The sequence below is a fragment of the Corapipo altera genome, unplaced genomic scaffold, assembly GCF_003945725.1.
Source record: "Corapipo altera isolate COAL_440 unplaced genomic scaffold, ASM394572v1 62, whole genome shotgun sequence".
Lineage (NCBI taxonomy): Eukaryota > Metazoa > Chordata > Aves > Passeriformes > Pipridae > Corapipo > Corapipo altera.
The window spans coordinates 5,473,491-5,501,435 of record NW_020884894.1 but is presented as its reverse complement, the minus strand read 5'-3'; the positions used below and the strand labels follow the sequence as shown (position 1 = coordinate 5,501,435).

Below are 27,945 nucleotides of genomic sequence, written 5' to 3'. Positions count from 1 at the left end.
GTTTGCTCTCAGAAATAATCATCTGCCAAGTAACTTACCTGCAGAATGGGGCTGCAAAACTCAAAGCACAACATCCACTCCAGGAAAGGCAGGACAAGGGGAACTGGGGGCTCCAACTCACGTCCTGGCACAGGAGCATGAACGGCTCCATGGTGGCAGCTGAGCTCATGCCACAAATTCTCCCATTTCAACATAATCCCTCACTTGGAAAAGTAGTTCAGAGCTGAAGTGGGTGTGAATTTGAAGTGTAAGAAATACAGACGACTCTTAAGTCTGATGCCACGAAGAAGGGGGCTGACACCATCCCCCTCCTCATCCCTCGTGCTGGTTTTGTGCCAGCTGATCCCTTTCAGATCAAGTGGAAGGAAGAATGGAAAAAAGTAGTTCAGGATTACCTCATGCTGCCTTTCAGCAAGGGAAAGCTGTGGCTGGGAGGGCAGTGAGGGTTCAGGTCGTTAGTTCTGCCACCCCAGTCTCTGCTGCAGGAGGGGGTCGGGCACCACAGGCACCCCAGGGAAGATGCAGGAGAGAAGAACAGGAAACAGGGACAAAGGAAGAAGCAGGATTTCACAGCATGAGGTGTGTGTGGGACGTGCCTGACATTCTGAGGAAATCTTAACTGCTCACCAAGTACCAAAACGAGGGAAAATGAATTCCTATCACACACTGGAAGACAGGCAGCTGCATGTCAGAAGGGTGGAACCCACCCAACACCTTCCTTTGGGACAAAACAAAACAAAAAAACCAACCAACCAACCAAAAAAAAAAAAAAAGGAAGCAAACAGAAGTAAGTTCACAAAACATTGCTTTTTATTATTTGAAATTGGAAAAGGCTTCTCGGGTAACGATGGTCAGGTGTAAAAGTAACACACACGTTTCGCTCAGTTTTCCAAAACCCAGGATGGAGTAGGCCAAGTGTTGGGTTTATACATCCCATTCCTCTCAAACTCACCAAGAAAAGGACAGGCAAAACCCCTTCCCTTGAACAGGGGAGCAGACTGGGCAGGTGAGGTGTTTAAACCACAAGTTACCATGTTCCACAAGGATATTTGTGGCATGAAACCAAGGTGCTGGATGTCAAATGGTATTTTGGAATGAAAATCTCACCTTTTTGCTCCCACTGCCCTCTGTACAAAGCAGGGATCTGGTGTTTCACCTTCATTTTTAGTAAGTACCACGGGATTACTTTACAGAGACTTATTTACACTCAAGGCCTACAGGAGATGCCCAGATTAATCCATCAGTGTCATGTTAAAGTGGTGAGTGCAAAATACACACGGAAACAGGGAAGGAGGAGTAACAATCAATGAAAAAAAAGTGCAGAATGCTTTAATTAAGCTAATAAACACAGTTGATCTGAGTGCTCTTTGCCTCAAAAATTGAAAAGACTGCAATCCAAACAAAAACCAGAATCATACATTTTAATTCAGCACACAAAAACCCCAAAGGTCAGTGGCACTCACAGTTTGGTACCTTATCTTCCACTTCACATCTCAAATATTATTTTTCACTGTCCCACTGGTAAGTGATGCTGTCTGAGGGCAGCACAATCCTTTGGCAGCTGAACACAACGGAGGGTTATTGGCCACATGAGCAACCAGCTACAAGAGAGAGTTAATCCATTATCATTCCCTAAACTAGCAAATTGAGATTAGACAATCCATTTCCACACAACACTCAACACTCCCATTAAGTTCCACTAGTTTTAAATTAATAAAAAGCAATAAAAAGTCATTTGTTTAAAAGTAAACACTGAGCCAGCTGCAGTTTGGGTTTTTTCTGGTAGCTGACACCTCCAAGCACATTTGCACAGGAATTCCCTTTCTCCCCAGTACGTTTCCCAACAAACTGCCCTCTGACTACTGCTGTCCCATTCCAGACTCCTATGGCAGCATTGCTGTTCACTCCAGAATGAAGCTCACACCCAAACTTACAAGTAATTCCATCCTTTTTCCTCCTCCTCAGTAAAAACCAGCCTGACAAATCCCCGTGCACTGCAGAGTCTCCTACAACCACAACGCCGGAGCACAGCACATCCACAGCTCTGAAATCAGGCCCAAGGCAAACAAACTGGCTGCATGAGGAGCTTTGATGCTCCTGCTTTCCAGCTGGCCAAATCCATGTGTTTTGACAACACAGAGAGCAGGACTGAGGAGCACAAAACAGTCTGAGCACGTAAACCACTCACTTGTTCCTGAGCCAGAATTCAGCCCCAGGTCTTGCTGTGGCCATTGGGGCTCTGCAGCCTCGTTGCAAATGCTTTTGTTTAATGCAAAAGGCTTCTGCCAAGAGTATTCCTACCCCTGACAAGTTGTTTTCCATCTTCGCCAGCACTTTCCACCCATCTGGGATCAAGAAATCAAGCCAATTGTCCCCAAGATTTTCCACAGAGCCAACAGGACGAGGAGACGTCAGCACCAGGAATTTATCGCCATCTGCAAGGCCCCACCACACATTATCCCTGTCAACAGCTCACAGAAAGATCCCAACAAGCTGGAAAACTAGGGTTTGGGAAAGAAGCAGGGTATGCAGTGAAGACATGCTGTGCATGTGGTACAGCCTGTACTGAAGATGAACCAGCACAGCAAAAGCTTGTCCAGTCAGCACTGCTTCCCTCGAGGAAAGGCAGGATCAGGACACTGGTCACGTCCCCCTCAGTCATGGGTGATCCTCAGATCCAAACTGCCAGCCCCTAAATCTGTCCCCGCTCCCCTTGTTCGTTGCCCTTTCCCAAAGATTTCAGAGTTGTGAGTTTTAACTCCCCATCATGTTATCCTGCTTTGCTCTGAAAGCACTGACGCAGCCACGCGCAGAGGAACAGGCACAGGAGCACCCCCAGCACTTCTGCCAGTCTCCAAATTCACCATCTTCACAGCTTTACTCACTCCCAGCCAAATCAGGGGGAATTTTGTTCTGAAATGCCACAAAAAACTGAAAAACCTGCCAGGCTTGGAGCAGCAGAAGGTGAGAAAAGGTGTCAGAGGAGGAATATTAATACCAAACTTGCTATTTCCTTTGCTCTAGACAGAACAAAGCCAGGGGGTACCGGCAGTTTTGCCTTTAATCAGCCACATCCTGACATTTTGAGGCCAACCAGGTGAGTTATAAATAAAAAGATGCCACTACAGGGGCAAAGCTGAGCTGTGAAAAATTCCCACAAGGCATCAAGACTCCACAAAGCCCTTCACTCCAGCCAGCCAAGCAGGTCTTGCCTTTGGGAGACCCTTGATACTGACACTGGAAAGGTTCAGAAGCGACGAGCTACAACCTGTGCCAACAGCCAACCAACAAGTCCTTGCCCAGGTGACAAAGCAGACTCAGACTCAGCACGGAGCAAAACCCTCCTGACAACTGGTATCCATGGGTTTGCACTCCCCAGCAGCCTCCTGGGAAGCTGCAGGTAACAACTTTCATGACAGCAGTGGAACACACTTTACACACTCAGCCAAGCCATTGTAACAGGTTGCAAGGAGGTGGGAGGATACAGTCAGGTCAGTACTCAGGAGAGTGACTCAGGCCTCAGGCAAGTGCTTGCAGGGCATTCAATGCAGTCTGCACTTTAAAATCTCAATTTATAAAATTGTAATCTCAATTTTAAAATTTTTAATCTTAATTTAAAAACCGAATGCAAAAACTATCAAGTCAGTTGTGTAAAACTCTATGATTTTTATTTGTTTGTGGGGACGCTGAAGTGGGGGGGAATCTGCAATCAGAGCTATGGATCCAGCTGAAGAAAAGCTGGTTTTTGGGACAAGCAAAGGAAACAACTTCCAAAGGGGACATCTCTCATCCCTTTAGGCTGTTAAAGAGAACACAATGCAGCCAACATGCTGACTGCACCAGCCTAACAGCAAACTCCAAGATAAACTGGCCACCCAGCTACCAGAGTCCTAGTCATAAAATCATTTAGGTTGGAAAAGACCTCTGAGATCATCAAGTCCAACCCTTAACCCAGCACTGAACATCTTTAGGTGTCTCAGAAACCTGCATCAAACCTGGAAACCTCTGTCTGCAACATTAGGCACATGTTCTGCACAGAGCTCAGCAGCTACAGCAAAAGGCTGAGATGCCTGATTTTAGCTCCAGGTCAGTTCTCTGCCCACTCACCAAGGCACAGGAACTGCCACCTCCCTCTCTCCCAGCCCTGTGTGATCCGAACTGACTCTTCCTTCTGCTGATGCCCACAGGAACACCTCTGACAGGCTGCTCACAACCAACCTCCTTTTCACAGCTTATTCACCAGGACAGTAACAACACTTCAGCTCCTCACCTCTAACACTGAGGCAGCTTTTCCACTCCTGACAAAGCTGTAGGAAACAAAGAAAAAAGTGCCCTAAATCACCTTCAAATTCCCAGACGTTTGTAAAACTCTATCCAAAGAGACAGGAATTAATCCTGTGAGTGACATGACCTGCTGCTCAACATCTCTGCTGGAGCCTGGGTTCTCACACAGCTTGAGGGAACACACGACAGCCAGAAATGGCAAAAAGCCCTTGTGAGAGTGAGAATAAAACCTGCTCAAAGGCAGTGGAACCAGGCAGGGACTGAACTCCCAGCACATGTACAGACACATTTACAAACCTAAACCTGCAGAAGATGTAAAGGCAGAGGTTTTTTTTTTAGACACTGATCTGAGTAGAAGAGAAGGAACCTGGAGTTTGTCATCACAGCCAGAGGGAAACTGCAACAAAAGATCATGTTAATGCTGATGATCATGTTAATGCACAACTCAGAGTCTGTAGATGAGCACTGGCCAGGATTTCCTGTACAGAACAGTCTATAGGGAATCTACTTCCTTGCCTGCAGCCCACAATTCCCAGTGGAGCTCAGATCTGCCACAGAATGCAGGTATCACGGAAAGAAATCAAGCTCAAAAGCTTTCTGTGGAAGCAACAATCACCTGGGATGAGACAAGTACAACTAAAAAGGGAACAGAAGGGTGCTGTGAGTGGAGCAGCAGCACCCACCTGTCAGCACCCACTGCAAAAGGCGCCAGAAGGAGCCACAGCAACATGAGGAGAATCCCTCGTTGCTCCTTTGGACTGCAAAGGGCAACCTGATCCAGGAATGACACCCAGCTGGGGTCACACCAGTGACAGTGACACGTGGCACCTTCTGCTGCCCATCACAGATCAGAGCCAGCAGGCTCCAGCTGCCCTTATCTCATAGTTGGTTTTCTTTTTGCTCCTTCCTTTACGTTTTCAGACCCACTTTTACAAGACCTGAGGTGAATCTTTCAGACACAAAGCAGTTGGAACACATCAGCTTTTGCAGTTTACACCCATTTCCAGTTCCACACCCAGCTCCTGTAAGAAAAAAGAACCATCTCCTCTATGCTCAGGGAGACACACAGACCTGGAGCCTCAGGGACAGCACATCCATCAAGCTCCAGAAGCCAGGATAATGTTGCACACACTCATTTGCAGTGGGGATCCTCCCCTCGCTGCCAAGCTGAGGGTACTTCTCCAAAGGAAACCACACACTCCAATTCCCAAGCCAAGGATGAAGGCATCACACCACCCTCTCCTGGCCATGCTACACCCAGAGAAAAGTTTCTCTGGAGAGGAGGACATGCTTTGTCACTGCCTGTCCCTCTCATCTGGCATTATTTTTGTCCCAATACATTCTTTTTTTTGCAGCAAGAAAGATCTTTTTCCTCCTCTGCAGGATCCCTTCAGCTCTACAAAGCTATGCCACAGACTGGGTAACAAGGACTGCTGGGAAGCAGCGTGGAGTGGCAGGGAGGAAAGGGCAGTCATGGATATTTTAATTGGGGTGTGTACATTTGGGGTAAAAAGGCTTTTCATTAAAAGTGCATGCTTTTATCCAGAGGTACCGAGAGCAAGGAATCCCCCCCCAGCTCTGGCTGGGGGAGCGCAGCAGCCTTTGCAACCCCGAGCCCTGTCCGTCACAAACCACCCGTCAAGTCGCCAGGGACTGAATGTTCTTGAGCATTTCATCAAAGGCCTCACGGGAAGGCGCTTCTGCGTTCTGGAAGGAGACCTTGATCCTGCTGTAGAGGCTGAAGGATTTCAGCTCCAGCCAGATGAACCCAAAGCGGTCGTCGTCGAAGAGCACGAACACCCCCGGCGTCCGCTCGGGGCTGGTGAAGCCGTGGCCGGCGATGAGCCCCGTCCCGTAGAAACTGCCAGGAGAGGAGAGCAAAAGAGGGGTGAGAACAGCCAGGATCACCCAGTGTTTAGTAAAAAAACGAACAATGTAGAACTCTGATGAAGTCACTGTCAAACACGCCACAGAACAGCGAGTTTTACACTCGGTTTTTCCTCACATAAAACGCTGCCCACACACAGAAACAACAGGGTTGGAAAAGACCTCTGAGATCATCGAGTCCAACCTATGACCTAACTAGACATGGCACTAAGTGCCACATCCAGTCTTTTCTTAAACACCTGTTGATGCCATTTTAAGACAAGAAACTCTCCACTGCTATTTGCAGGTTGCTGCTTTGGGTTATTCTAATTAGCACCTGCACATCCTAATTATTCTGTAGTTCAGCCCAGAAGCCCATCTGAGATTTACTTCTGCAACTCAAGGATCAAGAGAGGCCCAGACAATCCTCACAGGAAATGAAAGGCATGTTGAGAGGGTGACTTGAGAGACAAACCTTGTGCAAAACTGAAGGGAAGGGACAGAAAAATCTAAAAAGCAGAAAAATCTACCATGATCTGAGGAGGAATAAAGGTCAGTCCCACCTCCGAGCAAGCAGCAGGTGGAGCAGGGTTTTATCCAAGCACAACTCAGTTGTGACAGCAGGAGCCTTCTGGGATTAACCAGTTATTGGTAGGTTTTTCCATGAGCACAGATGTGTGGCTGAATGTCACCTGCCTAAGCCTCAGCTTTTGGGCTCTTTTTCCACACTTCATTTAGTGTGATGCTTCACTGACTCCAGCTCCCATTCAACAAGGCTCTCTGCATGCCTGAACCTACTGTTTGGAGTGTTCAACACCTTCCAGGTCTGGCCCCAAGGCACCAGAGGCCAGGGAAGGGTGGGAGAGAGCAGTGTGTTCCCAGAGCCAAGGAACACAAATGACACACACAGGAACGGGAAGCAGCTTGAACAGAGTTCTAAATATATGAGCTGGGCAGCTCTGGGAAAAAAAACACCAAAAAAAAGGAGGTGTGTGGAACACAGGAGAGGTGCTGGCTTCAGAAGTAAGCAGGATAAGATCTAGCAAGGAAGTGGGATGGCAGATGGCAGTGTGGTGAAAAAGGGAGCAAACAAGAGTGTGGGAGATGGGTGGCAGAGGCAGAACCCAGAGAGGTGGTGAACTCCCCATCCCTGGAAGTGTTCAAGGCCAGGCTGGATGGGGCTTGGAGCAACCTGGTCTAGTGGAAAATGTCTCTGCCCATGGCAGGGGGTAAAGCAAGATGCGCTTTGAGGTCCCTTCCCACCTAAACCATTCTGGGATTCTGTGAAATCTCATCCCAAGGGACTGGGAATCTGCAGGCAGGTAAATGGCACACAAATACAGGACACACCTCAAAGACTCCCCCTTCCCTTTCAAAAAGTGATTGGCACAAATGGCACCAGCAGTCCCCATTACCAAATTCGGCAGGTCCGGGGATAGTCCTCATTCCTCGAAATGACTCCCATGGGCAGCACGAAGGGCTGGGAAGCTGGTGCCTTGTCCGGGGTCATCCCCTCTGCACCAGCTGCAGTCTCTTCCCCCTGGGCACCTTCTCCTCCCAGGGGACTGGCAGCAGGCTGGGAGGCAGCCTGCTGGGAACGCTCCTCTTCCTCCTGCCGCTGCTCCTGCTCCTGCTCCTCCCGCCGCACCTGCTCCTGCACCTCCAGGACGATGCGGGACAGCTCGCTGAAGTCACGCAGGTTTTCAATGTCAGGCAGCTGCAGAGGGTGTGCCAGGTCGATCTCCACAGTCTGCTGTCCAGCTGGGATGTTGGGATCTCCCTAGAGACAGGAAGCAACAGCACAGCTGCAGAGGCAGGGAGCTACAGAGTTCAGAGCTGTGTCTTCCCCACATCATCACCTGACTTCGACAGAGTTCACCCGATTCTACAATCAACGAGTTGGCAACAAAAAAGGGCCACTTGGACCTTGTTGTTCCCTGAGCTGTCAATTGTCATCTCTGCTTCCCCCTCTCCCAGAAACAGTTTTAAATCAAAAGCTACAAGCCAGGCTGTACTTCCAAGGGTGAAAGAAAGTCAAAGCTGTGGCTGCATTTTGCCAGAATCCTCCTTGCAGAGAGGAAGGAGCTCACTTGCCTGACTTCAGTGGAGAGATGCCAACATTTGGTACCTGCTCCTCAGACACATACAAGGGATCTCCGGTGACCTGCTACCAGCTGCTCACAGAAAGCAGCTGGAAGGGAGAGGAAGGGAAGGGGAAGCCAGGTGGAATCAGAAGAAACCTTGCAGATCAGGTTCTAGTTACTCTGCATGCGCTGAGATTCACCCAATGCCACCAATCCCCTCAGGGAACAGGGTTTGGGGTGGCAGCAACTGACTATCTCTGACACAGAGATCCCTCCTATTCATCCATGGCATTGAGAATACTTTAACAAGCACTTGAGAAAAAGGGAAATGCACTCACAGTGATTTTAGTCCCCTTGGCTTTCTTCCCATGAAAGCTCAGCATGACAATCTCCAGCCCGTGGCTCCCGTAGGTGCCTTTGAAGAGCCCTGGCCTGATGAGGTCGTCGGGGCTGCTGGGGGGGAGGTAGATGCGGCGGTAGGTCAAGCAGTTGCTGTGCAAAACAAAAACATTAGAGAGAGGTTAAGGGAGAATCCCTCACCATGAGAAATGTGTTGGCATTCTGCTCCTCCAGCAGCTTTAGGATGTCGCCAAGAGAGGTGGGATCTGTCTTTTCAGCAATACCAACAAGCTTAGTGGATTTTGCTTTACATCTCTGCAAGCACTTCCTCTCTCCCTCCCTTCACATCTCTCCAAATCCTCCTTAGCACACCAGGAAATTCCTGCAGCAAGGTCACAGTAAACTTCCTCACTCCCTGGAATTTCCAGAAAACCCAAGAGTGAAGCATATTTAAACATATGCTACAGTGAGGTGGCTGTACTCTGAACTATTCTGAGGTATTAGAAGCTTGGAGTGATGGTTAAACCCCCCCAATTTCTCAGGGACTGTATAATTTCTGCACTACAGAGGATATTGCTGACTAATATGGTAATAAGCAGACACTCCTTGGGACCACAGGTATTTGTCCTGTCTTCCAATTAAACACAGTTAAATGACTCAAAAGCACCTTACTGTGCATATTTGTTGTACAGAACTTGGAACCTTGTTCTTACTGCTGTAATTACACCCCTGGAAAGCACTGTGTATCCCTGCATGGAGCCCGCAGAGAGAGAGCATTCCTTTGGCTGTGAGAGCCCAAGGAAAACCCTTATCTTCAGGAGAAATGTTCCAATGTGCTTGTGAAATTGCAGCAGCCTCAATATCAAGAGCTGGAGCCCTTACTCATATTGGCTGGTGTAGATGAACTTCATCAAGATGAGCTCTTGCATGTGTTCATGGAAGATGTCTTCCAGAGTCCGACCCCACTCTTCCCTTAGCCACGTCCGGAATTCCTGCAGCACAAGGAGGAAAAGAGCAAGATAAGGATCTTTCAGTGATGTCCCCCAATATGACTTCACCCTGTCAGCATGTTTCACTGGCAGAGCCACAGACAGGGCATATGCTCTGCCAAAGACAGAGGATCAGGCTGGATTTGGGAACAAGCAAGTGTTGCTACAGAGCCGGCCTGGAAATAGGCTTAACAAATAGTGATAACGGTAACTATCAGTCACCACACAACAAACATGCCCCCCTTCAAATAAATCACAGGTAGAACCAATACACCTCCTCAGAATAAAACCACAAACATCACCTGTTACTGCAAAGTAGCTCATCTACTACTTCTTTACGTCCTGACGTATCTTGCACTAACTCATTTGTGTGCCCATCATCTGACTCCTGTGCCCTGTCCTGATGTGAAACATAAAACAGGAAGCTTTTGAAAGGCACTGAAGGTTTAGGAGGTTAAATCCTGCTGATTTAATACTGATGCATCTAAATCCAAAGGGTGCTTTGAAACCATCTCCTGAAGTACCTCAGCTCCAGCTCTGACAAGTTAATACCCCGCAATGAGTTAGTGTGATAATAGCTTACACTGAGATAGCAGCCTACAAAGTGATATTCCAAACCTTCCTGCTTTATCTCCCAAAGCCAGACCCTCCAATTACCATAATGCCACGCACACTTAACGCAGCGCTCTGAAAGTATTAAAGCATTTCTCATCTGCTACAGCACCAGAAAACACTTCACTAACCCTTTCACCCAGCTGCTTCCCATTAGCAGACAGGCATTTTACAGCATTCCTGAAGTTATCAGATCTGTCACGTGGAGCCAGCTGGCAGCAAACACCAGTACCTGGAACAGGTATTTATCCTGACATTGATACCTGCACCTTAACACAGGCACTTGAGTCAGGAATCTGCTTTGCTGGGTAGAGCTGACAGACACAGGATAAACAACCAAATGAAGCCTTTAATCCCTCGAGCAAGACAAGCAGTGGGAAGGTGCCTCTCTGACCAGCAGGTATTCAAATGCAGCTGGTACTCACTCCTAGGCCTTTGAAAGATCTTAATTACTCAGACAGCAATACCACAGAGATCAGTGCCTGGAGTGTTGTGTGATGTACAATATGTGCTGCTGACTCTCTTTGGACAGGTCTGCTACCAAACAGGAACGGTGTCACAGCAGGGGAAGGAGGAAGGTGCTGGGGCTCAAAGGGTACCTTGGCACAAAGAACTGCCTGAAACAGTAATTCAGCCAAAAGCCCCCAGCCTGGGTTTTCATGTATGTCCAAACACACAGAAGTTAGAAGGCAGGAGACCACCTCCCACCCCGACATCAGCTAAGAGCTTATGTTGAGAAAGGGGACACACAAACAGCCTCAGTGCAGACTCCTGGCAGAGCACTCTTACCTCCTGCCTTCCCCCTGACATCCGATGGTGATCCGTCTGGTTGCATTTCGTGGAGAACTCGTCCTTCTTTACAATCTGTAGTTACCATAGAGGAGAATTTAACAGGTTACTGACCTGTCCAGAGATACCTCAGATGAGGTAACTAAGACTGTTTACAGTAAATGCTTTACACAACAAATGTTACTGAATCTGATACAACAAAGAAATCATTAAGTGGTACCGAGAGCAGGAGCTGCAGAATAGAGAAATTAAAAAGAAATAAACCCTCAAAGCATTCTAATAAAAGATAATAGTTTTAAGCTGCCTCTCTATTTCAACTTCCTTTTTTAAAATAAAACAAGCAACCTCTCAGGAAGCTCTTCAAAGCATCCCACATGCTGACTGGATGCTACATCATCTTCTCAAGGCCTCACCTTGGAGAGAGCTGTAAAACAGGTCTGTCTGCCTGGACAAATTCACCAGCTGCCCAAGGCCATTTTACACATCCCTTCCCCCAGCCTGTGCACATCCTGGTGTTCCCACAGTGTCCCAGCCCAAGAGAAGACAGTACAACAGCCTCACTGTACTACTGCCAGGAAACAAACTGAGAGCAGGGAACAGCCCACACAACTTGTCAGACACATAATGAGTGTAAAACTGGCATCCACACACACAACAAGGTGGTGAAATCCACATCTCTGAAATCAAATTCTACCATTTTTTTGATGAATCCATATCCAGAGCCCAAGGGCACACACACACTGCACCCAGGACAGGTGATGCTGGCAGTGCCAGTGGAGCTCACCTGGATGTGGCCGTTATGAGGTCCCTTGTGACCATACATACACTCCACTGTTGCACATTTCCTCTCCATGAGGTGAATCCTGAAGAGAGGTTTGAATCTCATGGGATCATCAACATGAGGGTCGTGAGGTGGCAAGTACATCCATCCAATAATGAACAAACCATCTACCTGCAGAGGTAAAGGACACAAAGCCCACGAGATCAGCCTTGTGCGGTTTCTCAGGAGTTTGCAACAAACTCTGGAGGCTGTTCTGGCCCAGGTCAGGAGCTGCAAAACAGCTGCTGCATTTCCAAATGGCTTTCCAGCAATTAAACCAGACCATATGCACTCACAGCACACCCTGGGTGTGGGTTTCTTTACAAGGCTTCCTGCACCACTGGAAAATGGTCAGGACTTTATTGCTGCAAACGACTTTGTGACCGATGCCTGGAGCGCAGGATCCAGAGGGAGAGACCACACAGCAAGTCAAGCTCTAATTGGTTTGAGAGCTCATGCTGGCAGATATTCCAACAGATGAACTCTGCTTCCCGTGATTATCCCTTTTGGACAAGGAATTATTTGGCTCTATTCCTCACAGGCAGCACAGGAAGCAACGCTCTCCTCTGCTGAGAGGCACAAGTGCCAGCCCCTTTCCTGCACTAACAGAACCCTGCCCCTCAGGCCCTGCAATTCCAGAGGCAGGATATTTTCTAAATAGAGAAATCTGAGACCAGAGCAGTGCCACAGAGGCACTTGTCTTTATAAGGTCACAGTATCATGTAAGTATTGATGCACTTGGATGCATTTTTATACCAGTTCATGGAACAGAATCTTGCAAAACCCAAAGGCCTCGTGATTTGTTCCACTTCAACCTGGCAGTTATTGAACCCTGGTGCAAAGAACAAGGGCTTCAGGCAAACTCCTGGCTCAGCTCTTCCCAGTCAAATGTTGTTCATTAACTGCTCTCCCCAGCACCATCAGAGCTGCCAGATTCCATGGGTCTTGCACCAGTATCATGCTACATCTGATGCACAAGTCTTAGACATGGCTGGTGAAGTGTGGGAACTACAGGAAGGAGAGGTGTAAGAACACAACTGCAAAACCCTTTGCAAAATGTTCAGCTGCAGGCAAAGATAATGCCCTAAGTGATGGGCCACTGCTAAAACCTCTGCTGAACCTGTGCCAGCCAGTGGAATATCAGCATTAAACTCTAAATCGAGTCTTTCCCTTAAATATTGATCATGTTTTCTATGTGCTCCCAGGGCTGTTTGAGGTACAGCTGAAAAATAAAAGGACTTTCTGGAGAAAGGTGGTGATGATGAAAAGAATCCCAGAATCATTTAGGTTGGAAAATACCTCAGAGATCATTGGGTTCTGTGACCAATCCCCCCCACCTTGTCACCCAGCCCAGAGCACTGAGTGCCATGTCCAGCAATTCCTTGAACACCTGCAAGGATGGGGATTCCAGCACCTCCCTGGGCAGCCTCTTCCAATGTTTGACAACCCTTTCTGTGAAGAAATTCCTCCTGATGTCCAACGTAAAAGAAACCAAGAACGAACCCAGAACCTCTGGGTCCCAATCACTTGCTTGAGGGCTGATTGTTCAGACTTTGAGTGGTATGAAGATGGCCACCAAGCCTAGAAAGCATAAAAAAAGGCTCCTCAATCCTCAAAACCACAGCCCCTGGATAAGGTACTCACTCACCACCACGTTCAGCAGTCCCCCGTAGGGCCCAATGTCCGGCTGCCACAATCCCAGGATGTGCCGGTACCGGTGCAGCACTAGGGAACAGGGAGACACCCAAGGGAGCACATCAAGCTAAGGAATTGGGATTTTGGGAATGAAAATCAGACTGCACACAGCACTGACCAATACCACTCACAACTGCCTTTACTAAGGAAAACTGGTTGTGTCCAACCCCAGCCAGGCAGTTCTGGAACTGAGGCCTCGCACAAGCTCACACACATTTATGTTGTTCTCTGCTCCTGGGCCTGTGGAGGGGCAGAACCACCTACCTCGCCAGGAATTCCCAGAAAACTTATGCAACATGGTCCCATTAATGCAAATCACACGATATACCCAGAGCTAAAACCAAATCAAAATATCAGCTGTCTCCAGGTACCAAAAATGCACTCGATGCTTCAGACTGCAAAGCAACAGAAAATAAGGAAGGGCAGAAAGGCAGGAAGGAACAGGGAAATTTGAATGTTTTGAAAGCATTTCCCTGCCTTGTGTAGACAAACTTGTCTCCAGAGTTTAAGCATCCTTAAAACAGCCACTGAGAGCACGGGCAAAGCGCAGGGACCACGGCAGCTCAGGAGATCCTGTGGTGTGACCAAGTCAGCTACGGCCTGAAAAATTCTACATAAGCAGCTACATCTCAGCAGTGCCCAAAAGCTGCTTCCAACCCCCCTCAAAGCCTACAGCAGCAGGGGAGGCTCCTCTGTTTCTCATCCCAGAGCCAGGTGTCCCTTCAATCCCACCTAAATGAAGGACAAGTAGGAATGTTTTCAGCAAGCAGGAGAAAATGGCTGTTGCAGAATGATCTTAAACCTCCTCTCGTGAAGAAACCTTAACCTGCCTCCAGTCCTTACCCAGTCAGCCATTCCTTTTGTCCATATAATTCCCTGACATGACCGGTAACCTTCACGTGAAGACACTACACAGTCTGGCATTTTGGGCAGGAACAGCAGGATGCAGATTATTTCTCTAAAGATGGAAGGAAGATACTGCATTTGCCTTACAGTGATGTTCATGGCCAACTCAGGCGGCCACAATAACCCATTCTGGCCTCCAGGACTGGCTTGAAAAATGGTGTTTGCTTTGCATCCATTTAAAGGAAGAATTGTGTGTCAGTGCAGCTGTTCCACCAGCTTTGTTTCATTAACTAGTTCAGACAGCAAGAACTAAGGAGTATTTTTATTCCACCAAAGCAGAGAACTTCCACGGAAGTTTAGGACAGCAGGGAGTGACATCCAGAGATGCTGCCAACTGGCCTGGAGGAGCCTTTTTCCTGTGCAATAAACAATTTCAGACTGATGGCCTAGTTTCACCCAGGGAACCAAGTGCAACACAAACAGCACCAAGGCAAGCAGGCAAACCACATTCCCGGCTCAGGAATTACACATTAATAAATGGTTTGTGCATGAGCTGCTCCACCCACCACAGTCTGCCTTCTACCCTGTCTGGCACTGAGCTGATAAAAAACAGCTTTTTTTTATTTATTCTTATTTTTAGGACAGAACACTAAGCTGCCCAAGAGGGATGAGGATGTCCCTCCCACCTCAGCTCCTGTTGGAAACAATTTCAGGAAACACGGCTGAGTCCCAGACACAGCCTCCTTCACCATCCACCCCGACCACCCTGAAACCTGGAGCTGCAAAGTAGGGAGGAGGCCAAAAAAACTCCATTCACTTCCAGAAGTTACAGAGGAAAATGCTGGTACTTGGCCAAGGGTCCAAACCAGTCTCAAAGCAAAAAGCATGGCCCCATTTTCAAGCCTGGGGTGTCTCTGGGCCCCAATGAGCCAGCAGCTGTATCCTTTGCAGGGAAAAGCTGATGAATTCCAGCTCTGGCTCTTCCTAGCAGGAGACAGGATGGATTGACAGTTGTTTCCCTTCCTGCTCCTCGAAAGAAAATAGCACTTGGGTCTTCCTCCAAGGTTTTCCTCTGCTGTGCACGCTGCCTGTGCTAAATCCTGAAGAAGTTTCTTGCCTATCCAAATTTCTGAGTCCACATCCCGCCAAACTGAGCAAACCCACATCCACTGGATGTTTCAGTACAGCCTTCATCCAGCCTGGATATTATCCACGTTCTTCAAGCAGCCCTGCATGCTCTTCAGATGGGAAAGTGGCTTGAATCCAGCTGGGAATGGGCTTGGAAAAGCAGGGAATGGGGAGGGTCCTGACCAGGAAAAACCTGATCTACTGCAACTCTCCCAGACTCCCAGGATGCAGCAAGGTATCTATAAGTAAAATGAGCTGGAACAATGTAAGCAGTTGCTGTGCCCAGGTTGGTGATAACTGCCCTGCTCATGGAAAGAGCTCAGTGTCAGCCAGGTGGCTTTAAATCCCTGGGGAAAGCGATCTGAGCTCACCTGCGAGCATGAATAGGAATTAGGGAACACTTCCATGGTAAATCCTGGCAACATGGTCTTAATACACAGGAGGGGAAAAAGGGGGAAATGAGCAATCCCATCTTAAACTAGATGGACTTAGAACCAATAGAATCATTTAGGTTGGAAAAGACCTCTATGATCACCAAGTCCAACCATCCAAGCTTTCCCCAAGTGACACAAAACATCCCCAGAGAAAACGGGCACGAGATATCAGAAGTTTGGGGAAGCTCAAGAATTAACAACTGAGGGAAGAGCACTAAATGTCATTTGAGACATCATAAACAGCACATTTGGAGCAAATATCCAATCTCCAAAGGAATCCATCTTGCAGCTTGGATGCGTGTCTCCTTCCCATCGAGCTCTGGAATACAGCTGGTGTTGACAGGCAGGACTGCCAAACATAAAACTCTGTACCAATTCCTGCTCTAGTGCTGCTGTTTGTCTGTCCTGACTCACATTAAAGTTCCCATCCCCCTGCAAAGCCCATGCTCAGCTGCTTTCTTCAGCACAGGAAACTCTGCAGCATCCACTCCACACACTAATATGTGTGAAAACTTACATTCCAAGCACTAGTGAATTAGTAACTGGAGTCTGAAAAACTCTGCAGACCCAAAGGAGCATCAGAGACAGCTCAACATCCCCTCCAAATAAATACCAAACAGTACTGGCTTCCTTAATTGATGTAAACTGATCAATACTTCCCCCCTCAATTCCAGCTGAACACTGAGCCTTAAATTCCAAGGGTTTAACTATTCTTCCCCCAGCACAATATTAGGAAGGAAAGAACAGTTAATCCAGAGCAGCTTCTTGACTTAGAAAGGCAAATCACGATCTCTGAAACACCAGGAGGATGTTTCCTAGAGACAGAGATGGTGCTTAAAAGGATTCACTGTGCAGGGAGGGAATTACTATGGGAACGCTCAGCATTTTTCCCTGGGAAGGGCTGTGGATCTGTCTGCAGCTCACCTGGATCAACACAAAGCTCTTTACCAGTTCAAAGCTTATTTAGACTTGCTTTTGGGAGGCCTCAGCAGAGTATCTGAATACTTTCCTCTAAGAAAGGAGTAATTCACAGCAGAGTGAGTGCTCCTGTTCTGGGAACAGAGACCCTCCTTCTGGCACCTGGTCAGGGCAATATTCTTACTCAGGACAAGATTCTAACTCAGGACCCAGCCAGGACAATATTTTAACTGAAAGCATCTCAAAGGGAGACCAACACACCTCACTGCCTGCCCTGCTCCCAGTCACCCCAAAGGGTCAGAACACTCTAATGCACAACAGACAGAAGTGACTGATGGGAGCTCCCTGCTGTCCCAAGGTCCATCCCAAAGCCACTTGCTCCAAGCCACGCCACACTCCATGCAGCATGTCGTGCGTGCTCAGTGCAGGAAGCATCAGGCAGCAGGGGGTACGTACGGCAGGTGTAAACATCTCTGTACTCCATGTGCTCGTAGTCGGGAAGGATTTTCATAAAACGCCCCGACTTCACCCGTGGGTTTATACCTGAACAGACAGAGCAGGGTGAGTGCCAGCAAACTCTGCTCCACTGGAACCAGCACCAACCATTTCATGGATTTGGACCAACCATGAGGAAAGTCCAACTCTCTCTTCGTGTTTCCATCAGCCCCAGTCTCAGGCACAGCCGGTAGCAGGATTTCTCACACACAACTTCCACGTTCCAGATTCCCACACAATATTTACAAATGGCATCTAGTGAATTCCAAGTGGAATCAAGGTCCTCAAAGTCTGCATTGCTGCCTCAAGAAAATCAAGTAACTCCATGGACAGTAGCCCACGCCTTGGATTAGTTCTGCTTTCTAGCACTTGCGCTCAGTTCCCTATTTCCCACTTACAGAAGCACAGTCAGTGGGTGCAAAAGTCAGTGAGTCCTGCCAGTAGTCCCAAAATTACTTCCTCTGCAACTAAAAAGGTTTATGGGACAGTAGAGAAAATGGGGTGACGCCACCAGGAAACTGTTCCATCAAGTGTCTGGGACAGGGCAAGCTGATGGATCTGAGCAGGAATGCCGAGACAGTGGCTGGCTATCTTTCCTGAAAGCCAGAAACAACTGCCAGTCATTCCAACTTTGGAATAACCATCACTAGCTGGGATTGCTGGATGGATGTGGACATCGACCATCACAGAAGTGGTGCTAACACATCAAGTGTCACTCTGCTAACGGATTCTGAAACTACTTTGGTGCAAAGGGAGACTGAAAACATGTGTGAGACAGATCTGCTGAAGGTTATAAAATCAACAAACAGATTAGACTCTGGAAATCCCTCAACCTGTAAACAGTGAGAGCATTTAGGAAAGTGTTACATAGACTTTGCCCTCTTCTCATTCCCTAGGTGACTCTCACAGCTCAGCTTCTGCCTGCAGAAGGACAGGGAGGCAGCCTCTCCATGGATCCAGGCCTCCATCCAGCCCTTAGCCCACTCTGGTTTCCCTCATCCAATGATGGCCCCATCCCTCCTTCCTGCAAGACAGAAGATGTGCATCTACCTCAAGAAGGCACAGTGGGGCTAAGGAGTTGGGGTCCCACTCCCACAGACATTTCCAAAACACAGTGACAACTCCTGCCAGGCTCTTCTCCTTCAGGAGCAGCCCAGAGGAATGCTCATCCCTTTATTTACAGCACTTTCCCACTCTCCTATAACTGTGTCCTTTTACTGAGATCAAGGCTTAGAAAAAATACCCATTAATTCCTTAGCAAGACCCAAAAATGGCAAAACAGGATGAAAAACCCTCAATACACTTTATTATAAAATCAAATTACATGCTCTTTTCCCACCGAAGGACTGGGAGGCACAGAAATCCCAGCTCTTGGCATCTGCTTACTATTAAATGAGCCTCCAAATATGCCAACTTCCCAGACGAAACCCCTGCCAGTAGCAAGTCTGGCAACTTAAGCCATCAAAGTTTAATAAATATTCAGCATTTATATGCTCTCAAAACTGGTACTAAGCAAGGACATGCAGATTTATATCAGCTTTATCACTTACGTTTGGCGTAAACATCTCGACAGGACACTCCCGTGATCTCCAATTTCCTCAAGTTTTCACAGACTCCATATTCTGCAACAACATAGATTAAAAGTGTCAACTCTGGCACAAAGGGGTTTGTACCCAGGGTCTTGATATCCACAGCTTGAGCATAACTGGGATCTGATTAGGTGCTTTCTTGAAGCTGGCAAAGCAGACCAAAATCTTATTTCTGCTTTAAAAACAGAAACTAAACGTAATTCCACTGTGGAATTCAACACATTTTACAAGCAATGCCTGCAACAAACACACCATAAGGCACAAACAAACACAGCAAAGTCACAGCTGCTCACACCTCAACCAGAAAGAGTGTGAAATGTGGGAGACGGCCTCATTCCAGCTGGGATTGAATGCCTGTTTAGATCAAATCACGACTGTGTGTAGTAATTATCTACTCCCACTGAGGTACCCAACAGGGAAAACTGCTTATTAGGATCCTAAAGAAAAGGTCACAGACTTGAAAAAGAATGAAATGGAGACATAAAACAGGCATCAGCATGTACAAATATGGTTACACTTGAAAGCAGATCAGGTCGAGAAGGGGCTGTTGTACAGTGAAATGCCTTTGATTGTTACAGAACACCCCGAAAACAAAGCGAGTCGGAGACCTCGGAGCAGCTTTGAAGCAGAAAATGAGATTCTCTCCTTTCATTTTCAGGAAGTCAACGTTGAACTTCTAAGAAACTTCAAATAAAATAAAGGCAAGTACTAACATCTCGGTGCCAGAAATCCTCAGAAACCCAGAGGGAGGAGACGAGAGAAGGGAGATCCCAAAAAAATCATCAGCAACAAAAACTACCCTACTGCAGTGACCCTGATAGATCTCAGAATGGAAAACTGCCCTCATTGACATCAAAGACATCTATAGCACAGATCAAAAGCACCTTTCCTCAGCAGCACAAACATCTGCCAGATATTTGACACTTGTGTCTGTGGAAACCCTCATCAAAACATTAAATATGAAACTTATCCTGGGTCGAGCATCCTTGAATTAACAATCGACTGTGGCTGTCAAACACCACCTAATGCTGGAAATCTGCTGCAAGTGAGAATTCAGCTTTCGTATACAAGAAAAGCAGAAGTTTCCCTGAATTAATTCAACCTCCTCCCCCCTATAAATACACTTCCATGATGATAAAGCATGCACGAGGCTTCCTGCCAGCCTGCCTGTGGGGAATACACGTCCTGCACAACATCACTCTGGGTAAGCAGCAAGGTCAAGAAAGGTGAGAGTGGGCAGAAGGCACAGCAAACATGCTGCCCTTCATCAAAAGATGCAAAGGTCAGTGGCATAATTCCTGCTGATTTCCATGGCCAAAGCCAGAGGAGCTCTAAGTGTTATCAGACACAAGGTGGGATGAGGAAGCACAGTTAGCCTGAGAGCCCAGAGAGCTCGCAGGAAGAACAGCCCAGCACAAACAACAGCCAGTGCTGGGCCTCCGCCAGCTGAGTCAACAGAGACTCCTGGGAAACCAGAGCTCCAAGGGAGCCCAGGAATCCAGGCCCTCCCTGTGTGCCCTTCCTCCTGCCAGAGCTATCCAGGTTTTCCAGAGCTGCTCTGCACGTGCACACACGTGGGTACAACATCCAAGGGACGGAGGGAACAGAACGTGTCCTCAGCTGATCGGAAAGTGAGAGCTGTTTGGAAGAGGATGGGAACACTGCGGTCAGAGCCTGGAAACAGGCAACTCTTTCCATGTAAACAAACACTGCCCTGGCCCCAGGACAGGTAAAATGTGCCCTTTTTGCACTGCAGGCAGACTGAAGTCAGTCACTGAAGGTGTTTGTACTGCACTGGAAAGGGAGGAGACACACGGAGCATCCTGCCCAAACTGCATCTCTAACAGCACTATGAGCACACTGACGTTCCCTCTTCCTCCAGAAGGTGCTCATTTATCCCAGAATATTCTCCCCAGACCTGTAAAGCACTCCAAGCACAGGCTCAGTGCAGTGCCATGGCAGATCCACTACCAGCAGGTATTTCCAAACAACAGGGTGGGGTGGGAGGTAATTCGTTATCAAAGCTCTATCCCAGTTACACCCAACTGCCTCTGATAACCTGCAGCACAATTTTATGAAAGCCAAACCAGGACTAAAGTGGTTGTAATTCAAATCTTTCCTGGAAAGATTCAGATTTCTTCCAAGTAATACCAAACTCCTTTAAAAAAAAAATACAAAAATTTAGGATTTCTATATCGCCACACACTACTTGACATTACATATCCAAGGCTTATAAGGAACTATTATCCTGAAAAAAAACAATCTCATCTTAGTGTGCTTTAAGACTCATTTTATAACTAGTTCTTATCTTGTTTTGGTCAGCAAACAACTACAGAGAGTGAAAACGCCACAGTGATGGCTGAGCTCCACAAGTGCATCACTCCAGCTCTTCTGACCCAGGAGCTGTTCAGACCATTTGATGAGGAAAAATCAGTCTTTTGACTCACAGTGCCTAAAAAAACCCTCCAAATATCATAAGCAAGAAAGCTGGCTTTCTCTTTTTAACCCAGAAGAGGGACATAAATTAACAGTAAGGACAGCTTCAAAATAGCTACAGAAAAATAAAACTGGTAAAATTTTCTTTACAGAGAATAGAAATCCTTTTCCAAGAAAGCTCTGAAGGGCTCGAGCTGCCTGGAAAATTCCACTTCAGTACAATTAAATCTATTTTTAAGGAAATGTATCTCAGCGCAGCAGCTCACTGAGTAAAGTATTTTATGGAGTTAACAGTCACCAAAACTCACACATTAGAAAATGGCTACTTAATTCAGCTTCAAAAGCAAGGATGGAAATTGGTTTTCAAGTTCCCAGTTGACCAGCTGGAAAGCCTGCTGGAGTGGGACTGTGAGGAGTGCTTGACTGATTTACCAAACACAGGGACACGGTGCTGTTTCCATGGTCACATGCACTGGAATTTAAAGGACTTGGAAAAGCAGCCTCCATTCATTATGATCTGCACTAATACTCTGGAAGTGTCACATACCCTGCCCTGCTCCCAACACTTCCAAGCCTCACATTCCCTCCTCCTCCATACGAGAAGCTGTGTTATGCTGAAGTTTAAAAAAACAAGGCTCTTCCATCCCAGGCTGGGAAGAACCCCTGTGCTAATATTAGAGACCAAATTCCTGCTTTTTTCTCCACCTTTCTCAGCATGGCAATGCCAGGGAGCAGCTGCCATCTGTGTGTGGACATCCGCAATTCAGAGGAAATTGGGATGTCTGGTAGAGCTTGACAGCCTTTACCACTGCTGAACTTCCACTGTGTCCTGTCTAATCAAGTCCTCCAATTATTCCTAGATAAATGCATGTTCACAAGGCTGGACATGAAACAGAGAGCACAGAAACTCACTGGATTATTCCAGTGACCACTGGAATGGAAGGTTCTCAGGTTAGCACCTCTGAAACCAGGTAGATGAGTCTGGAAACCACCTTCTTGTTTCCAAAGATGAACCTTCAGATTAGGACAGATCAAGTTCCCTCCTAGACACTTCTCCCAGTGGAAGGCTTGTATTTACCACTCCTGTGTGGATGCCTCAGAGTCTTGTGAGAGCTGAACTCCATCCAACAGTCCCCTCAGGGTGTAAAAATCACATACCATTCTTCTCCACAGGCACCTCTTTCCATACAACCTGAAGGTCAGAAATTTTGGCTGACATTTTCCAGCAGGTGCAAAAGCCATTGGAAGTTGTTTTCACAAACAAAAGCCTTTTCATTCAGGCTCTAGAGGTGTTTATTCTGCATTACTGGTCTGCTCCCAGATGTTCTGCTGCACTTGCCCTGTTTTGGTTTAAGGTGAAGGCAGTTACCACATAAAATGGACTATCAGGTGTTAACCAAGGTAGGTCAGGCCACCAGCCAGGGTGAAACGGGCTTTAATTCTGCTCCCGCTGCAGAGATCAGCAATCTCCTATTTATAGAAAACATGGAAGTGACTGCAACCCTCTTCTTGCCAAGGAAGCAATTCAGAGACATTGTTTACCCCAAACAGTTGCAATGATAAAAGGACAACTGCCCAAACAGTCGTGTCAGTGTTACACAACTCCTGGTTACTCCCAGTGCTCTCCCAGTTCACAACCAGCAGCAAAAGCCACTCTGTTTTCAGGCAGACACTTGGAATAACCACAATGTGTTTTCAACACTAATCTACAGCTGAGTTGGCCCACTGCAGGGCAAGAACAACACACCAACACTCCATGGATCGAGGGCCCCATCCAACTTGGGACACAGCCAGGCTGTTCCTTACATCCAGCGCTGCTCCTGTCCAAGATGAAGGTAAAAAATGGCCAAAACAAAGCACTGCAACAACCAGCTTCTCTCAGAGAAGCTTCTCTCTGTTCTCTTTAATTTTAGCATTGTCCTTCCTGCCTCTTCACTGTTGTGCATTTCTGAAAACACATGTAGTTTTGCACATACAACGGACACCAAGTTCCAGTTACTTCTGGAACATCACAGTGGACTTTGATGATCCTTGTGGATCCCTTCCAACTCAGGATATTCTAGGATTCCATGATCATCAGCAGAGTGAATAAGGCACCAATACAAGGGGTATTCTTGGAGGGGCACAAGTGCTCTCACCCTGTTTTCAGAACATGCAGCCTCACAACAAGACTCAGGCAGATACAAACACACCCTTTAAGTACTGACCTCAGCTGGGAAGTGGCTTGTTTTTGAGAAAGATTACAAAAAGTGATTACATTTTATGTTTGACTATCACACAGCACCAGTGTATGGCTGCACAGGAACACAGCACAGGGTTTTCTAAATATTGTATGTGTATTTATACACTAACACCTGATATATACCTATAAAATAATGCCCATTTTGATACTCACCTACATCTACTCAACGTGACAGTCCTAACACAACAGAAATTACTTTCACTGCTGTGCAGAGCAATTCAAAGCACTACAAACAGCCTGAGAAGTCCAGATGAGGACGTGCTTGGAAAACCAGGACTGGCTGAAAGATTGCAGTAGCAGTTTTCACGCGTGTAGGAAGTTTTCTGCCCAGGAACCTGCCCCTCATCTGCTCAGCACAGCTCGGGTACCTGTGGCACATGATCTTCCTCAGTCCCACCAGCAGCCCCCCAGCGTGCTCCCTGACACTGCTTGGAATGGGTACGTTGGGAAACATGAGAAACAGTGTGCAAAAAGAATCAAAAATGGGTTTATGCACCTCTCACCTGGTTGTTAGCTAAGGGCCTTCAGACAAAAGTGTAGTCTCAATACCTTAATTTCCTACCCAGTTTAGTTTTAGCCATACAAAGCCCACTACTTCCCTACATTTTAGCTGAGCTGTTGAACATTGCTTTACATGCTGGCAAGAAAATCCAAGGAGCACTCATGATAAATAAATGCATTTCCCCATCAGGCCTAATTTAGTGGTTACTTTACAAGCCAACTTAGCTTATATTTAAAAGTTATATACATTTCTATATGACCATTTTGCCATGACAGTAATCTATTAAAATAATTAATCAGTGAAGTTTTGCAAACCATTCACCAAATATACAAATATCCATGAGGACTCTATGTCACTAGAGGAGTACAAGGAAAGAATTAACCCCATTTTATTAGCCTGTCTCCTAAAAACAATATTAATTTATGGGGCAATGCTGAACTAAGAAATAAAAATGCTTTGGTTTACATTTTCTAGGTACAGCCTTTGTATTGTCCAAAGGTTCTTGGATACTGCTGATAAGGCATAAATTCATTCCTGCAAGGCTTCATGGATTCCAACGGATCCCACTGCAGGCAGCCACTGACATACCCAAATCCTGCATCCCGATGCCCTCACTGGTATTAAAAACAGAAAACAAACAACGAGAAAATATACATGACTTCATGTGCTGGCAGCAGAAGCACCTGGCAGGATCACAGTGTTTGGAGAGATGAGCACAGCAAGGCAGACCTTGGAGGGTGGGACAGGCACTGGATTAACAAACAGGGGACAGAGAGCCACATGAGTGAGGATGAGGAGTAATGACTGAGATCTGCAGCCTCACAGAGCAGGGCTGAGGAAAAACCACCCCCAAAGCCTTCACGTTACTGCAGCACAGCATCCTTGCACCAGGCGCTCCCCGGGAAACGCACACACTAACCTGGGATTCCTCCACAATTCCCAAATGGATGCTCTCTCCCAGACCTGCCCTCCTCCGTGCACCCACCAGTGTACTCCCACGGCTCCAGGAATCCCAAGAGCCCCTTTTTTCCCTAGCGCAGGGACCGAGCATTCCCCGTTCTCGCTGCCTGCAACATCCCATACTCGGGATTCACCCAAGGACACCCCACATGGAGGCATCATCTCCCAGGTCTGCTCCCTTCCCATTCCTGCCCTCCAGCTGCCCCCGGGGCACAACCCCAGACCGACACCCTTCGCCACATGCCACCCTTTTGCAGCAAGTGCCACCACCAAGGGGCAGTGCCCACAGGACCCGAGCTGTGCCCTCTTCTCCGCCCTCCACACATGGAGCCCTGCGTGCCCCTGTCACGGCCCCACAGCCCGCATCCCCAGACCGTTCTGCATCCCTTAAGGACCCCACTCCACACTCTATCACCTTCTCGCACTCTCCCTGTCCTCCTGCATCCTCCAGGCCCCTGACCTCGTACTCCTGACCCCATCCCCTCCCTGCACCCCCGGGCTCGTCCATCCCCCCGGGGCGGGCGGTACCTTCGCGGCAGCGCCGCCGCCAGATCGTGTCGGTGCGGAGGATGCGGCGGAAGGTGGTGCAGACGCGGGCCAGGCTGGGCAGGTCGGTACCGGGCAGGGAGCCGAAGATCTGCACCAGGAGCTCCGGGGGCAGCTCCAGCAGGGACAGTGGGGCCCGCCCGGCAGGGCCGGCCTCGACGGGAGGCGGCGCGGGCCGCCCGCCCTCGATGCGCTCCGCCACCTCCTCGTCCTCCGTGACGCCGCCTCCGCCGCCCGCCTCCTCGGGGTCGGTGTCGGTGTCGGGCTCGCTGTCGGCGGCCCCGCGGCGCTGCTCCCTGGCCGCGCCGCGCCGGCGGCAGCCGCGGGCCGGCCCCACTCCGCACAGCCGCGCGCACACCGCCATGGCCGCAGCCGCTCTGACCGCTCCGCCGGGGCGCGCCACCGCCCACAGCCGCCGGCCCCGCCCACCGCGCCGCTCCGCCAATCAGAACCGCCCTTAGCCGCCGCCGGAACCGCCCACCGGCGCGGCGTCACCAATCAACGCCGCCTCACGCGGCCGCGCCACGCCCCCGCCGGCAGCGCACGGTGCGCGGCCGCTGTTCCCCGGCGCGACCCAACCAGCGCGGCCGCCCCCTGGCGTGCGGGAGGACCGAGCGCACGGCGGGGCCGGTGCCCGGTAACGGGCGTGCGCTGGGGCCCGTTCCGAGCCCGGGAGGCGCGTCCCCACCGCCCCGGTCCCGCCTCCTGCTGCAATTCCGTTAAAAAAAATACAAACACTTCCCTTCGCTTGGGAAAACCTTTCTGCCGGAGGAATAAGAAAACGAGGAAACCGTCTCTGCCCCGTGTGAGGATCGAACTCACGACCTTCAGATTATGAGACTGACGCGCTACCTACTGCGCTAACGAGGCTCCTCGGTGAAAGTCGCCCCGCGCACCGCTCTTCTCCCTGCTCCGCCCGGCTCCTCCCAGTGTTCTTGTTCTCGGGATACTGCCTGAGAAATCTCTCCTTACAAAACGTTCTTTCTCTGCAACAGGCACCTGTTTGGGTTGTTTTGTTACGTTTTCTTTTGCCTTTTTTTTTTTTTTCCAAATGCCAGACCTCACATTTTGTGCAAACGCCTCCTCTTTCCCATGCTGTTCCACAAAAAAGGTCTTGGGTTTTGGTTTTGGGTGTTCGGCTGGGGCTTTTTTTTGGAAATGGCTCCTTTATTTCTATGTTGTTCTGCAAAACAGCTGCAAAGTATCCTTTGGGGTTCCTAAGCATCCTCATCCAGCTCCACTGGCCAGGAACAGACTGAGACAGCTGCTCTGACAACATGCTCGCAAGGAAATCGAGTTGCTTCCACATAATTAACAAAATTTAGAGCCAACCTCGTTTGCCTCCCTGCTGTGAAGAGTCACTGTTTGACTGGGATTTCTGTGGTGCAATGAGCTCCCCGTGCTCAGGGAGTGCTCAGCAGAAGAGGGTCCTCAGCATTGCCGGCAGAAACGCTGCCCTGAATCCTAATGGAGAGGCCTCACCCCCAGTGAGGGTCCCACGGCAGCAGTCGCCATGACAATGGAGCCATGACAAATACCTAAATTGGCAGAAGACAGGAAAACAGACATTTAATTCATGCAGAAAGTCTGCGAACCTCACCCACGAGAATTGCTGCAGGGAGGGAGGCTGTTCATCTGCAGAGCGAGGAACTGACAGAGGATGAAGAAGGAACAGACCACTGGACATCGTAGAATCACGGAACTGTTTGGGTTGGAAGGGAGCTTAAAGCCCATCTCGTTTCACCCCCTGCCATGGGCAGGGACACCTTCCACTAGACCAGTTGTTCTAACCTGGCCTTGGACACTTCCAGGGATCCAGGGGCAGCCACAGTTTCTCTGGGCAACCTGTGCCAGGGCCTTACCACCCTCTCAGGGAATGATTTCTTCCCGATATCCCAGCTAACCCTGCCCTCTGGGAAGCCATTCCCCCTTGTCCTGTCCCTCCAGGCCCTTGTCCAAAGTCCCTCTCCAGCTCTCTTGGAGCCCCTTTAGGCACTGGAAGGGGCTCTCAGATCTATTCTCCAGACTGAACACCCCCAGTTCTCCCAGCCTGGAAACAGAGCAGAGGGGCTCCAGCCCTCAAAGCATCTCCATGGTCTCCTCTGGATTTGTTCAAGCAGCTCCATGTTCTTCTTACTTTGGGGAGCCCCAGAGCTGGACACAGAGCTCCAGGTTAGATTTTATGAGTGCAGAGAAAAGGGGAGAATCCCCTCCCACTGTTCACACTGCTTTTGAGTCCCACCAGACAAGATGAGACGTTTGAGTTGCGCTGGACAACCCAAGGATTTTGCCAAGGGTCTAGTGGGCAGCTCTGGCTGTCAGGGGGAGAATCCCCTGATTTCCAAGGATCTGGATAGCCGTGCATCCAGAT

General features: G+C 48.6%; 1 protein-coding gene and 1 non-coding gene across 3 annotated transcripts; both read right to left on the bottom strand.

Moving 5' to 3' along the window:
• Positions 1 to 788: 788 nt before the first annotated feature.
• On the bottom strand, positions 789 to 25,938 carry FBXO31 (F-box protein 31). 2 transcript variants are annotated; one of them, XM_027646448.1, is made up of 10 exons: positions 25,557 to 25,938; positions 18,850 to 18,921; positions 17,261 to 17,347; positions 13,432 to 13,508; positions 11,748 to 11,915; positions 10,964 to 11,038; positions 9,456 to 9,565; positions 8,573 to 8,726; positions 7,566 to 7,930; positions 789 to 6,145 (listed from the first exon to the last, which is right to left on the bottom strand). In XM_027646448.1, exons 1-10 carry the CDS (start codon positions 25,936 to 25,938, stop codon positions 5,923 to 5,925), a joined length of 1,713 nt encoding a protein of 570 aa, XP_027502249.1. In that variant the 3' UTR covers positions 789 to 5,922. The 2 variants fall into 2 exon arrangements, with proteins under 2 accessions (XP_027502249.1, XP_027502250.1); XM_027646449.1 differs by lacking the exon at positions 17,261 to 17,347.
• Positions 25,939 to 26,371: 433 nt separating this feature from the next.
• TRNAM-CAU lies at positions 26,372 to 26,444 on the bottom strand. Its single transcript has one exon. It is a non-coding gene; the product is annotated as a tRNA-Met (tRNA).
• Between the last annotated feature and the right edge of the window lie 1,501 nt (positions 26,445 to 27,945).